At 40.8% G+C, this 15,346-nt stretch overlaps 1 protein-coding gene across 4 annotated transcripts in view; it reads right to left on the bottom strand.

The window, feature by feature from the left end:
- Positions 1-15,346, bottom strand: part of Shisa6 (shisa family member 6) — a 300,596-nt gene that overhangs the window by 159,711 nt on the left and 125,539 nt on the right. For 2 of the 4 annotated variants that reach the window (XM_048366490.1, XM_048366491.1), the window contains exon 3: positions 1,528-1,623. The exons of the other annotated variants lie outside the window; for them this stretch is intronic. In XM_048366490.1, coding sequence (XP_048222447.1) covers positions 1,528-1,623 — 96 coding nt within the window. The remainder of the gene's footprint in view (positions 1-1,527; positions 1,624-15,346) is intronic. 4 annotated transcript variants of the gene reach the window in all.

Raw genomic sequence — 15,346 nt, 5'->3', positions numbered from 1 at the left:
GTGTAACCCATAAAAGGTTACCAAAACGATGGTGTGCAACCAGTATGCTTAGTCACCAAAGACATTGTGGCTGTGTCTCTCCCTTCCTTAGATCACCAGCTCTGAGGACACATAACCACTGTACCATGAAGTCACTCAAATAGCCCATGGAGAGAATGTCCTGGTAAAGGACTGATACCTCTCATCAACAGTCAGTCCCATGTGTATCTGCCATCTTGGAAGCAGATTCCATAGCCAAGCCAAGCCTTCAGATCACCCAGTCCTACCCAACACTGTGACCACAAACTCACAAGAGGCACATTCAGGAGAACCGAAATGTCCAACCCTCAGAAACAGTAAGTGAATAATTATTTATTATTGTTTCACGATGCTAAGTTTTAGGTCACCTTTTTCCTAGCCATGGGTAATTATTATGAAGTAGAGAGTGGAGGGCTGGCAGGTGCAGGTTTTACACTACATGAATGTGTCTATGGCTGTAATTTTCAGTGGTTAAACTGTGAGCCCATTTTCCCTTCTGGAGTCAGCTGGTCCTAAGTGGATTTAGCAATTCTTAGTAGCCACAAATGCCACCTGTATCCTTAATAAACTTTATTTAGACACAAATAGACACACAGAAAATACATACACAGATACATATTTTTTTCTATAGAGGATGAACAAACATCACATTGGGGATTTAAAAATCAGGTGCATGGAATGTAAGAAAATATTGCTGAGTTCCTTGTTTGCCCACACTTGGAACAGACACATATTTCCGAGGAAGACGGGGATGTGCTCATCCCGACAACAGAGTTCAAATGTGGTCTATAACAACAGCACACAGGTGTTGGGGGTTGGAGATCAGTCAGAGGAGTTAGGGATCCAGTTACTCTTGATGTGACAGAATGCTCACGACACTAGTAGGACTCTGCTTACACAAAAGACAGGATTGGGGAGGATTCCATCCCCCTGCGCAGGTGCTCTGCAAGCTGCTGGCTAGGTCATAAAGCAGCTCAGCAGAAACACTAGGTTAGCTTTCATCTTGTGGCTGGAAAGATCTGCATAACCTTTACCTTTGTGGCCACATCACAGAGTTATACAGAGAAACATGTAGGATGGTTAAAAACTCTCCACATGCACACTGGCTTAGAAACCCACAGGACAGAACATTCATTGACATGAGGTTATAACATGTGGCTTTTCAATGGGAAGGGAATAACAGCCAATGGGCCCGGCAAACACATACTTTGCAAATGCTGTCACATCCCACCATGATGCACGTGGCTCCCACACTGTGGGGAGCCACTGATATCTGCATTTGGTTCTTGCCATGGGTAGAGCATGATGGATGTCTCTTGGGAGTCTATTACTCTCTAAAGTCACACCTGAGATTTCCTAGTCATTCCTGTCCCCAAGTAAAGCTGTCATGGAACCATCTCATTTATTCCTGCCTTGGGGAGGCGTCTGGCCTCCAGGTCATCTTCCTAGTTCAGATCGGGCTTCCCTACACAACCTCTGTACTTTAGTAAAAAATGGTTTCCACTGTACCCTTCGTGTGTCCTCTTCCTAATGTGACAAATCCAGATGAGATGAAGTTATGGAGATCTGGTCCTCCACTTCGGTAAGCCTCCTTCCCATAATGCCCTGCAAGAAGATGGGGCAGAATTACCTGACGCATCCACCACACAAGACAATCGCAGCTCCATCTCACCCAACATGATGGTGAGCCTGTGTCCAAATCAACAGCTAAGCCAGAAGGCTGAAGTCATCAAGGCAAAAAAACAACAATATATAATATATATCATATATTATTGAGAATATATTTCTCTCTATATATAATATACATAGATAAACATATATACATTGCACATAATCGTATATATGTAAATATATTACCATGCAACAAAGAAAAATGTTATGTTGAAGGAAGAGGAACCAATGGCTTGATTTGGGATATTTCTGACTGAGCACAAAGTATACCAGAAAACTGCTTTATAGATGTTCCTCAACTTATAATGGGTTATATCCTAATCAACCCATTGAGAGTTGAAACATCAAAAATAGAAATTGGATTTGGCACACCCAACCTATAGAAGATCACAGCAAAGCAACACGAGAGAATCAATTGTTTCCCTCATGATAATGGGGACTGAATGGTGGTTCATGGCTGCACCCAGTATGGGCAAAGGAGATCATATTGTATCCTACTAGCCCAGAAAAAGAGGGAAATTCCAAGTAGGGAATGAGTACTGTTTTGAGACAATCATAACAATAAAAAAAAAACCCATACATGGAACCATCCCTTAGTCAGAGACCTTTTGTGCTTGTTCTTCCTTCCTTCTTTGTTTCTTGTGTTATATATCTGCTTTCTTCCTTTTCAAAGCACCAAGGAGTGGGCCTGATGGGGGCTTCTTTGCATATGTGTATGTTTGAGAATCACACACCACAGAGGGGACTAGCAACTTGAAACTTAAGAGGACTCCAGCTAAAGAGAAGGCAAAAATATTTATGTGTTTTCCTTTTTTTTTTTTTTTTACTTTCTGCACTAAGACTATATTTCCCCATGGGTCAGAGGCAGATATCTACCTGTGGGGTAGAGGGGAAAAAATGATGAAGGGCAGGTTAAGGACCATGGGAGAGGAAATTCAAAGAGAAAGAAGTTAATATTCCACTTCTGACATTCAACATTGGACTCCACAATATGCTTAAAATTCAGGCATTGTAAAGAGAAAAGAACACCCTAAATGCCATCCTGAAGTGAAAATAAAGAAAAGTCACTTTTTTCATGTCACCACAAGGATGTATTAAAAATCGTATTCATTATTATAATAATACACAGAATGACTTATAATACAAAGTTAAATGGATAGAAAATGGTATATTAACTATGATAACAGCTCTGTAAAATTTCAAACCAGGGTATTAGAAAAACCATTGAAAAGATGAAAAGAAAATGTACAAAGATATTGACAGCTGCCTTTGGATAGTTGAAACTCCAATGTTAATTTATTTCTCCTTTCAATTTTTCTGTATTTTACAAGTTATTTTTTCCTACAATGAATACATAAGTTTTCTCATATGAACGGGTAAAATAAATGTCTACCAGAAAATCTCAGGATCAGTGCAAATGCAAACCAAGTCCATTTTTCTCAGCAGAGCATACTCTAGATCAGTAGATCTCAAACTAGGGTACCCAGTAGAACCATCTGGAAGCTCTTAAGATAAAAACCCATATCAACTCCATTTCTTCTAATTCAGTTGGGTGGAGTCTAGTTCAGACAGGTGACTGTGAAAGTGTCCTCTGGGTTTCTGATGTGTAACAATCAAGGAGAACTCATTATGCTTGGGTGAGAAGAGAAGGTGTCAGTAAAAGTTTCAATAAGTTGAGTTTATTTGGGCAGCTTCAAATAGCATTTGTTAGATATTATTTATTATTAGAGCTCCAGCTCTCTTTGTCTGGAGGGTGGAGTCTGGTCCCAGTTGCTTTCTTCTTAGCCCAAATCTCAAGCATGAGCTTATATCAGAGTAAGGTGGAACATTCATGAGCCCCTCCCCTCCCAATTCAGTAGATGTAAGGTGGGGCTCAAGGGTCCTAATTGGCATAGCCCCAATCTAGTAGATGTGAGATAGGGCTCATGAATCTACATTTACATCAAGGTCTCTGGTGGTACCAGTTGCTGTCCAGAGCATCAGGAGTATCAAGATGATGATGATGATGATGATGATGATGATGATGGTTTTTTTTTTGTCAGTACTGGAATTTGAACTCAGGACCTTGTGCTTTACAGTCAGGTGTGCTATCACTTGAATCATGCCTGCAGACTTTTTTTATAGCCATTTGTTTGAACAGGACCTCATACTGATGCTGAGGCTGGCCTAAATACTGATCCTTCTGTTTATGCTCCCCACACAGCTGGAATGGCAGGTGCAGGCTGGCACATTCAGCTTGCTATTGCAGAGGATGGAGTCTTATGAACTTTTGGGTCAGGTTGGCCTTGAACGACATTCTTCCTTATCTCTCCCTCTTTGAATAGCTAGGAGCATGAGCCACCCAAGCCAACCAGGATCATGAGAACTTTCACTTGACACAAACATATTACTTCACTCCTTGGGGAATACAGCTTCCCACAGAGGAACACTCTTGTTTTTATTATTTTTTGATTTGTCTCAGGGTTTGTAAATAGCACAGGCTCTGCTTTATTCTCCATCATCTTTAGTATTGATTTGTTTATCAAAAACTTTTATTTGTAAGAAGCTCAAAAATAAACTAGCCTTAGGGATTTTCATTTGCTCAGCTTGCCTGCAAACAGAAGATGCTACACTGCTTGAGCCATACCTCCAGCCCTGATTTTGGTTAGTTGTTTTTGGGGACAGAGTCTTACAAACTTTTCTGCCTGGGCTGGCTTTGAACAGTAGTCCTCCAGGTCTCAGCCTCATGAGTAGCTAGGATTACAAGCAAGGGCTGTATGTGCTGGGCTAAGAAATACTCTTGTTATAAAATTGCGTGGTCATAATCTATAGGTACCTAGAGCCATGAGTAAAGAACTACTTTCCAAATACAAAATCATGTGACAGCTGCCCATGTACCCTGGTACCTAGAGAAATGCATCATTCTCAAGGAACCAAGGACTTGTGGAAGTTGCTCTACTGATGGAGGAAGGGAGGGGCACTCTTCTTCTGTAACAACCCAGTTGGTGTCTGCCTCACCCAATCACAGAAGAGGAAGAAGAGGAAGTAGCAATTCAGAACCCTCAGAAATTTGGATCTCATTAATGCAGAATCTGTGATACATCCTGCAGAACTTGAGCTGGTTTATTTTTGTGGTTCTTATAAATAAAATTTTTTGATAAACAAATCAATACTGAAGACGATGGAACATAAAGCAGAGCCTGTGCTACTTACAAATTATTCTTATCTGTCAGCTGGAACAAGGTCCCTTAGGACTAAACACTGCTCTAGTGCTTTGGGGCTTGTTCAAAAGGGAACTGAAGTTTCTGGATCATCTACTGTGAGCCAAAGAGAAGAGTGGTGCTTGTACAGTTATGGCTTAGTTGTTGTTTTTTTCTTTTTTTGTTGACATATAGAAGTTGACATTCTACAGTACTTTGCAGTTTATAGTTGTTCCTTGCCAACACTATTTACTTAATGTTTTAATCAATACTACCTGAGAAGTTGTTTATTGTTAGTATCTTCTGTTTTATCGATGGAAAACCTGAGTCCAAAGAGCTCAAGCTGACAGAGTAAGCGAGCTCCCACATTTGGTTCTCTGGCTCCAATACCAAGGTCATTCCATTCTGTATATTCACTCTTCATTGAGTTCACATTTTCCTCACAAGAACCTTACAAAAAATTGCCAGTTCCCCAAGTTCACGGAGCTGGATAATGATTCATCCTTGATACTCATGCAGGACTAGCTGACTTCCAGACTTACATTTCCCTTATTACTGCCTCCATGACCCAACAAATGCTATGCCTCTTCTCCAAGAGTGTACCTAGTACATCTAGTGGAAACGTTAGGTCAGGAGAGTTCAACGTGGTACCATTCAAGTTCAGTGCTCATGCCTAAAATCCTAGCTACTCAAGAGACTGAGATCTGAGTATTATGGTTTGAAACCAGCCCAGGCAAGAAAGTCCATGAGACTCTTATCTCCAAATTAACCACCAAAAAGCTGGAAGTGGAACTGTAGCTCAAGCAGTAGAGGACCAGATGGGAGTGAAAAAGCTATGCAACACTTCCCAGGCCCTGAATTTAAACCCTAGTAATGGTACACACTCACATACATACAGAGATAGACAAGCATTGAGAAAGGGAAGGCAGACAGAGAAGATAGGTGTGTGTGTGTGTGTGTGTGTGTGTGTGTGTGTGTGTGTGTGTGTGTGTGTGGAGAGAGAGAGAGAGAGCTAGAGAGAGAGAGAGAGAGTTGAAGCACCAAGTTGTTGAGCTCCAAATCCTGAGGTTCTAAGCAGGGAAAGAAAGAAGTGGGGTAATGAGGCAGGACTAAGAGCACTAGATGGAAATAAAGAATATTTTGTGGTCAAAATACTTCATAAAATAATGATTAAAAATGAAAAGGACTTCTCAGAGGCACTGAGCATTGAATTCTCTATGGCACCTTTATATTTTCAAAAGCCATCTCTAAGGACTTATTTTGGGAAAGCCTCCCAAGAGGATGAGACAGAAAATGCACACAGCTTTTGTTTGTTTGAGTTAAGGTCCTCTCTTGAGCATTCTCCAGACTCCCTTGGGTGGCACAAATGTGCAACTCCAGCTTAGAATTTGTGATCTACTGGGACAGTGGTAAGATCTGCTAATTCTCTGGTCTAACAAGTTCTTTGGTGATACAGAAAGTGGCCTTTGTTCCAAGGACTACCTTTTATGACTACTGTGAGAGAAGTGGTGGTAGGTCACTCTTCAACTGGACATGAGGCCAAGGACTAGAGTGATTTACTTTCTCCATACCTTCCAAAGTTTAGCATAAACAAGAATATCATGAATGGAATATCGTGAATGGCTGGGAGAAGTAGAGCCCCATGCAGGTGGGAGAGGAGTTAATGTCTATTCTGTTTCTTGATGGTGCATAGACTTGGTGCATGGATGATGCGGATGAAAATTATGTGTATCACCAAGTTCATTAGCTGTAACGTAAGAACCACACCTCACTCTGACTTGTAGCTTCTGAGCCACTGCTGGCTGCTAGTGGCAGATGACAAAGGAATATGAGACTAATCAAATTACAATCCCCCAAAACCACTCATATTGCAGCAGAGTTGTAGGTAGAAGGAAGCAAGAGCTTTATGAAGCACCCCAGTAGGGTAAGCATTTCCCATGTTACTTCACATTCAGACTGCCATCCTCATCAGCAGCAGGAGTGACTACAGGCTTCTGAAAAAACCCAACACTGCCTGCCACACCTATCTGTGGGAAGCAGCAAGCAAGTGACAATTCTACTTCCAGTTATAACCCTGTAATCTTAGTTCCTCATTGACATTCCTCTACAAAGCAAAGGATTTGGTCTAACTCAGTCTTTTCCCCATCTGCCTTGATATCCTGCAGAAATTCCATGCCGTTCCCAAATCTCAGCAGAAGCCCAAAGGTAGAAGGACAGGACCAGGGAAGGAGAGTACCTGGGAACAAATGTTCCCAGGAAGAAGGAGATTATTAAAGAAGAGAAGTCTGAGGCTGATCTTCTGGTGCTGCTGGCTCTGATAAGAGACCAGAGGGAATGCCTCTCCATAAATATTTGCTGCAAAATTGGGGGTGGGGGGTAGGAATTGAGACACTATCCAAATGGTTATCCCTATTAAAATCAACATTTATCATCTATGAGATTAGGTCAATGGCCATAGGGAGGAAAGAAATCAATCAGGATTGTTTTCTTGGAGTCACAAATCCAGACTATAGAAGGGATAGAAAGTGAAACTGGGCAGGGGGCAGGCTGGGAATATGGCCTAGTGGCAAGAGTGCTTGCCTCATATACACGAAGCCCGAGGTTCGATTCCTCAGCACCACATATATAGGAAAAAAAAAAAAAAAAAGGCCAGGAGTGGCGCTGTGGCTCAAGTTGGCAGAGTGCTAGTCTTGAGCAAAAGGAAGCCAGGGACAATGCTCAGGCCCTCAGTTCAAGCCCCAGGAGTAGCCAAGAGAGAGAGAGAGAGAGAGAGAGAGAGAGAGAGAGAGAGAGAGAGAGAGAGAGAGAGAGAGAGAGGAGAGAGAGAATGAAATTGGGGAAGTAGAGTAAGAAAAGAAGTGTATTGCACAGATGGTGGTGAATGGCAAAGAGATAAATGTCATGTGAGAAAAAAACAGGACACAACAGCTAATGCTAGCACCCACAGGGCACTGGAAACAGATTCCCAGAGGAAAAATAGAAGGGGTAACTCCAAAGCCATCATTCATAATATTTAATGCATATCCTATGAAACTTGGAAAACTGAGGGGAGGGTGTGTGGGGAGGGAGGAGGGAGAATGATGGAAAGGGTGCTATGGATCAAGATGCATTGTATTTATAAACTGATTTGTTGAATAGTAACCCCTTTGTACAACTACTTAAAGGTAATAAAACATGTAATTTAAAAATGTTACCAGTTTTATTGTTCTGAGAAGACAGAAGACTTTAAAGAAAGAATCAAAGATCAGATTATTTATCAGACGAGACCAGCATCTGAAAATATCCTAACAAAATCTCAGTAAAAAATAAATAAATAAAGTAGGCAACATAAAACATGAAGTGCATAGTAAGTAGAGTAATTTTTTAGGAGTTTCCAGACTTACTTCTAGGGAGGTGAGACAACATACTGTTGGAAGCCATTCTTACGTAGAACTCAGTTGACACAGTTCAAACCTCTCTGTGCATTAGATTCTCAAATACAAAGAGGAAACAATAATGGTACCTATTTTGTAGGGCTGTCAAGGTTGTTAAATGTTAAATGAGTTAAATATGTAACTCATACTATACAGCATTTAAAACAGTACTGTGGTACTATTTAAGAGTTTGATTACTGTGTGTAATGGGGCATTCCTGTCAATACAGCTATGATGAGAAGCATAAAATAGATCGTGGTCCAGGCATGAGCTTGAGCAAAAAGTGAGGTGCTACTACAATATAGCAAAAATGGCTTGGAAGTATGGATCAGAGGTAGAGCTCTGGCCCTGGGTTCAAAAACTAGTACTGCCTATGGAGATTCCTCAAAAGGCTAAATATAGAACTCCCCTATGACCCAGCAGCCCCACTTTTGGGTATCTATCCAAAAGACCACAAACAAAATCACAGTAATGCCACCAGCACAACAATGTTCATCGCAGCACAATTTGTCATAGCGAGAATCTGGAACCAACCCAGATGCCCCTTAGTAGACGAATGGATCAGGAAAATGTGGTACATATACACAATGGAATTTTATGCCTCTATCAGAAAGAATGACATTGTCCCATTTGTAAGGAAATGGAAGAACTTGGAAAAAAATTATACTAAGTGAAGTGAGCCAGACCCAAAGAAACATGGACTCTATGGTCTCCCTTACTGGGAATAATTAGTACAGGTTTAGGCAAGTCATAGCAGAGCACATAAGATGATGCTAAGTGAAATGAACTCCATGTTATGGAAACAATTGGTATATCACAGTTGTAACTACTTTCAACGTCCCATGTGTATCTGTAGCTTCTATTATTGATGATGTTCTTGTATCACCTTTCTGTGGTTGTACCTACACTATCTCTGTAATCTTATCTGAGTATATTGGAAATTGTGTATACTGGTATTGGAAGTAGGAAATTGAAAGGGAATACCAAAATTGAGAGACACAGGGTAAAAAAAGACAAACAAGTACAAAAGCAATACTTGCAAAACTGTTTGGTGTAAGTGAATTGAACACCTCCGGCGGGGGAGGGAAAGGGGGAGGAGGGAGGGGGGTATGTGGGACAAGATAACAAAAAAAATATTTGTAATGTAAAATTTGTTATTCTAATAAAAGATCTTAATTGAAAAAAAAAAACACTAGGGGTTGGGGATATATGGCCTAGTGGCAAGAGCACTTTCCTCGAATACATGAAGCCCTAGGTTCAATTCCCCAGCACCACATATATATAGAAAACGGCCACAAGTGGCGCTGTGGCTCAAGTGGCAGAGTGCTAGCCATGAGCAAAAAGAAGCCAGGGACAGTGCTCAGGCCCTGAGTCCAAGGCCCAGGGGTGGCAAAAAAAAAAAAAAAAAAAAACTAGTACTGCCAAAAGAAAACTGAAATTTACTAATAAATTGATCTTATTCCTGTAGCTCAAAAAATCGTTGGAAATAATGAAGAGTGGAAAAACTTCAAAAAGTGTGCAAGCTTTTCATTACAGAGGGGTGAAACAATTAGGAACAGCATGTACACATATTGTATACATTGTACACACATACATAAATATACACAAAACATACACATAAAGATTAATTCAAGGAAGACCAGGGACATAAACAGAAAATTTTGAAATGCCAAAACATTGTTAGAAAACAATAGAGGAGAATGTTGATGATCTGAGAGTGGGAAATTATTTTTAAAGACTTGAAGAGACAAAGTAGAGATGAAACGATTAAAAAATCTCAAATATATGCTACATCAAAAACATTCATAAACCCCTATAAGTCCAATATTAGATGTATTCATATTAATATCCATGCATATAACTAACTTCTAGTGCATTAAAAAATGACAAAAAAAAAAAAAACAGAGAGAAGGAGAGAAAGTCAGAAACCAATAGGCAGCACACGGAAGAAAAAAATCCAACGGGCCAGTTAACACAAAGTAAGTAAGTGTTTAGTTTCCAAGTAACCAAGGAAATGCAAATTAAAACCATAATGAGGTGTCATTTCACACCCAGCAAACTGGCAAAAATTTAAATGCCTGAGACTACTGGCATGAATAAGCAGGAACAAGTACTTATCCCACTTGTGGTAGGAGGGTAAAGTAGTATAGCTGCTTTGGAAAGAACTTGGGCAATTGCTGCTAAGTTTGGATAGGGCAATTCTCTTTAAGTAAATACCCTAGATAAGCCCTCATACCTAAGGGGCTACACACAGGCAAACTCATATGCAGTAATGTCTCTGATAGAGACAAACGGAGAAAAGAATTCTATATTCCCATATAGAAAAAAGATAAATATTAGGGGCTGGGGATGTAGCCTAGTGGCAAGAGTGCCTGCCTCGGATACACGAGGCCCTAGGTTCAATTCCCCAGCACCACATATACAGAAAACGGCCAGAAGCGGCGCTGTGGCTCAAGTGGCGGAGTGCTAGCCTTGAGCGGGAAGAAGCCAGGGACAGTGCTCAGGCCCTGAGTCCAAGGCCCAGGACTGGCCAAAAAAAAAAAATAAAAAGAAAAAGAAAAAAGAAAAAAGATAAATATTAATGCACTTATGTAATTTCATCATAGAATTGTGCAGATGAAATGTAATGAAATGAATCCAACCATATCCCAAAATATCAACATGGATGATTCTTAGCTCTAATGTTTAGCCCACAAAACAAACTGAAGAAAAATAGGATGGCACAATATAGAGGGAATTCTAAAACATGCAATATAATATTCAATTTTGTTTAAGGACAGGTATGTTGTATTATGCAACTCTAAAGGCATTCGGCAAAGTGGTATGCATAAATCTTAAGGAACAGATATTTCTGTAGGTAAGTATGGGAGTGTAATTGCAATGAGATATGCAAGAAACCTTTGTGTTCTATTTCCCTGTTCTGAGTAGCAGGAAGCCTGTTTGTTTTTTACATAATTATTTTATTTTTCTTGTAAAGTGAATGGAGAGATAGTTATAACGAAATGATAGATAATGAAGGGACATATGGATAGATACATTACAGACAGATCATGGGTAGGTAGATAGAAGATAGATTGAAAGACTGATAGCATGATCAGTTGTGTCTGGTTAAGTAAGTGCTACTCAAGGATTTTACTCGTTGCTAATTTATTCTTCAAAAATAAAAGCAACAACACATCTCTAGTTTTAAGAACACTAGAGCCAGGTGATGATGTCTCCCATCTGTAATCATAGCTGCTCAGGAGACTGCTGAGGATCTTGGTTCAAAGTCAGCCCAGGAAGACAAATCTGAGAGATTCTTGTCTCCAAGTAACCAGCAAAAAGCTGGAGGTGTGTCTCAAGTAGAGCTTCAGCTTTTCACACAGAAGCCCAACAAGAGAGGCCTTAAGTTTAAGCCCGAATACCGACACTTGAGTGTACATGTGGATGCATGCACGTGTGGATGCGTGCACACACACACACACACACACACACACACACACACACACACCAAGAAAATAATCCTTTGGGACTAAAATACCAACAAGTCCCTGCTGTGAGGTAAGGTGCTGTCAATGTCTCCAGGCAAGAAAGAGAACTACGAATTCCTAAAAACAGTTGTTTTTATTCATAATTTTAAGCAGTATGCAAATATCCCCCCCCAAAAAAAAAATCAAGAAAAGACTGATAAACTAGGTGACACATTACAAAACTTTTAAGGAACTCCCTTTAAGGACAGAAAGAATGCTGTGTGATACTGGAGCAGCTCTGGTTTGCAAATGGCAAGAAAAGACCACTGTGTAAAGGGTTACAGATTCCAAAGAGGTTGGGGATTCAAGGACCATTCATTCCATCTTGCAAGCCTGCTTGCAATGCCGAGCATGCCCTTGGAAGGCAGGCTGGCTGGCCTATGACAAGCTGAGAAGGAGGGAGCAGTGTCACCTCAAATCTCATTGAGATTTTATGGAAAACTACACTCTAGACACCAGGCAGAACACATACTAAATCCCAGGGGCAGATTTTCCATTCATAACAGAAAAGGCTTTCCCCTTTGCTCAATCACGTCCTGTATAAAAAGGCACAAACAATAATAAAAAGATGCAAAATGTCCACAAAAATACAAGAACGAGCAATTTCCCCAAGCCATATCCACTCCCCTAAAGAATGCTAAAATATTTTTGAACATGAACAAAATGTGAATACTTTAAAAAAATCAATGAGACAAAAATCTAAAAATTCACAGATCCTATGGAACTGTGAAAAAAGAATGACACTGAGTAGTGCATGAGTTGGGAAATGTTTCCAAGCCATGCAAAGTTCAATAATAATAATAATAATAATAATAATAGTAATAATAGCTTCTTATGGTCTTTTTTTTAAAGAAATAATAATAAAAATTCCCAGAAAGAATACTTCTTAGTGCATTGCAAATAAGATCATTTTCATTCTGGAAAAAAATCTTGCTTTTAAATCATCAAATTAACTATTTTCTCTTTCTAAAAGAGGGATTGGAATGAAAGCAGCTCTACCTGTGATTGTTATTACTTTTGATTTTGATAAATGTTTTAGCTTTCTGAACATGTTTTGTGTTGTGCTTATTTTTCTCAATATTTAGTTAGTTTGAGGGGCTGGGGATATAGCCTAGTGGCAAGAGTGCCTGCCTCGGATACACGAGGCCCTAGGTTCGATTCCCCAGCACCACATATACAGAAAATGGCCAGAAGCGGCGCTGTGGCTCAAATGGCAGAGTGCTAGCCTTGAGCGGGAAGAAGCCAGGGACAGTGCTCAGGCCCTGAGTCCAAGGCCCAGGACTGGCCAAAAAAAAAAAAAAAAAAAAAAATATTTAGTTAGTTTGAGACTATGAGGTGTAGTCACGGGCCACATTTGTTTTTTGTTTTCCTGTAGGCACTTCTCTATATCAGTTATTTTGTAAGAAGAAATACAGGACCAGTGAGCAAGCAGGATCACTGCCACTCAGGAAAATGACAAGATCCTTATCAAACCCAGATCCTATGACCTATTATCTGGGAAGACCTACCGCAGAATTGGGCAGTGAGAATTAAGTCCCATGAGGTGTGCTAAGTGCTTCCTCCAATACTTGGCACCAATAACCTCTCAAAACATGAGAGTTGCTCTTGCCTGGAGCCTATCATTTCCTCATTCCCAGAGAGGCGACTTGAGTGAGGGGCTCTTATTCTGTATGTGCCCCAAGCTGGCCTCAGACTCAAAAGAGACATTGTTAGAAGATGCTACAGAGCCCCAGTTTTGTGATCTTGCCTGAGCGCTGTTTCCTCTGGAGAGACCACATAGCTCCTTCTAGTTCCCAGTGCCTACAACCCAGCTGATGGGTGTGAGGGGAGCTTGGAGCCAAGAGACCTGTGCTTCTACACATAGCCCTTTTGGATGAACAAATTAGGGAATTTCCAAACTTGCTCTATCAAGGTAAACGGAGGGAGGCCTGGTCTAACTGTACACTGCACTGACAAGGACTGATTAAAGATCATTAGCAAGTAATAACTAGGATTGTATTCATTATTCAAGTGTCACCTCTGTTGCTTGCTCACACAACAGCAGGCAGACCACGGGCAGTGCTTGTAAAGTTAGTAGTACTATGGTCAAATTCTCCCCTTGGAGGTCTTCTTTCTGTCTAGGCTGTAGCCTAGGGAGATAATGAGGACTATTTCCAGATGCCAGCCTACCTGATGAAGCTGAAGTGACCGTAGCTGGGAGGGTTCACAATCATATTATCCTAGCTTGCCTGAATGGTTGGGGAAGCCATAAGAGAAAATACATACCTAGAGGGTTCCACAGGGACATTCTCCAGCTCATAGAGGCAGACACTTTCAGAGTTTACAACATTGACTTTCAATTCATCCTTCCAAAAGCAAAGGATCTCACTAGACAAAGAAGTGTGAGGAACCAGGCAGAGGGAAGTAGGGGCCAAGAACCCAGAATACAGCTTAATAATCACTCAAGGAGGAGTTTTCCCTCAGAAAATAATTCACAGTCCGTCCTTTTCATATTCAAATCCATGTCCCTTGGTCATCAGTTTTGTTGGTAAAGTTTTTTTTTTTTCTTCTAACATCCTGGTGCTTTGTGTTTTAAACCCAAACCAAATAAACAAAAACAAACGTTATCTGCAGGCATTTCCAACTGTAGCAAAGAAGGGGCATGGTCAAGGGCAAACTCTAGGTCAGCTTCATCCACTAAACTGGGGGAGCTTCACCAGGGTCTTTTGCATGTTGTATGGGCTTGGGGTTAAGATTCGTTTTATTGTTGTTGTTAAAGAAAGCATTATATAGTCTAAAAGTAAAAGTAACTTTGAAAACCACATCTCCTGGGTATCCTAATTAACTTACCCAGGAGATGAAAGAAAGGATGGCTTGTAGATGTAGCTGGTGTTAAGTTTTAGAGAGTTTAGGCCTCAAGGTAGGATGATCAGATACTACAACTAAAGGAGTGTTTGAGATCACTTTTTGTGGGGTTAGGGAGGAAGAGTCAGTAGCCCAAGGTCATGAAGGACTGAATGCTGGACTCTGAGTTCCCAGGTCACAGCTCCCACCAGTACAGCACACAGCCCAAAGCCTAGCCTGAGTTGGAGGAAATGACACTGAAGTTGATTTCTATTCCCAAGTACCCCAGTATGCCATTTATTTTTCTCTCCAGATATGTTGGCTGCTATCCCCTTGGAAAGATGCCCAGTTAAACCAAATCCTTGCTTCTGACTACAATCAGCATATCAGTGCTGTCTCATTGTTGTAAGGGGAGCACTGGCCAACAGTAATCCTGAAGAAGACAGGAACTGATGAGGCAGGGGATGCAGGTGCTCCCAGCAAGAAGAGGCAACTGCTGCTTTACTCAAAACATCTTCCAAGGTTAGGGGTCTATTAAGAAACAAGGGGCTCAGTTAGGTTCCTCTGTTTATCATCCATAGGTGGTGTGCTAGTCCTCTGGGTGAATGAGATCCACTTTCTTTTTTGTTTCTTGCCCTCTTCACATAAGCAGCAAAAAACAGGGAGTTGCCTACAAGTGTATCAAAATCAGTGGGATTTCAGGAAGTGATCCTGAGGAGCTGCTACCACCTCA

Source organism: Perognathus longimembris, chromosome 17, assembly GCF_023159225.1.
Source record: "Perognathus longimembris pacificus isolate PPM17 chromosome 17, ASM2315922v1, whole genome shotgun sequence".
NCBI classification, from domain to species: Eukaryota; Metazoa; Chordata; class Mammalia; order Rodentia; family Heteromyidae; genus Perognathus; species Perognathus longimembris.
The sequence above is the reverse complement of the archived record's forward strand: the minus strand, read 5'-3'. Positions and strand labels throughout refer to the sequence as shown.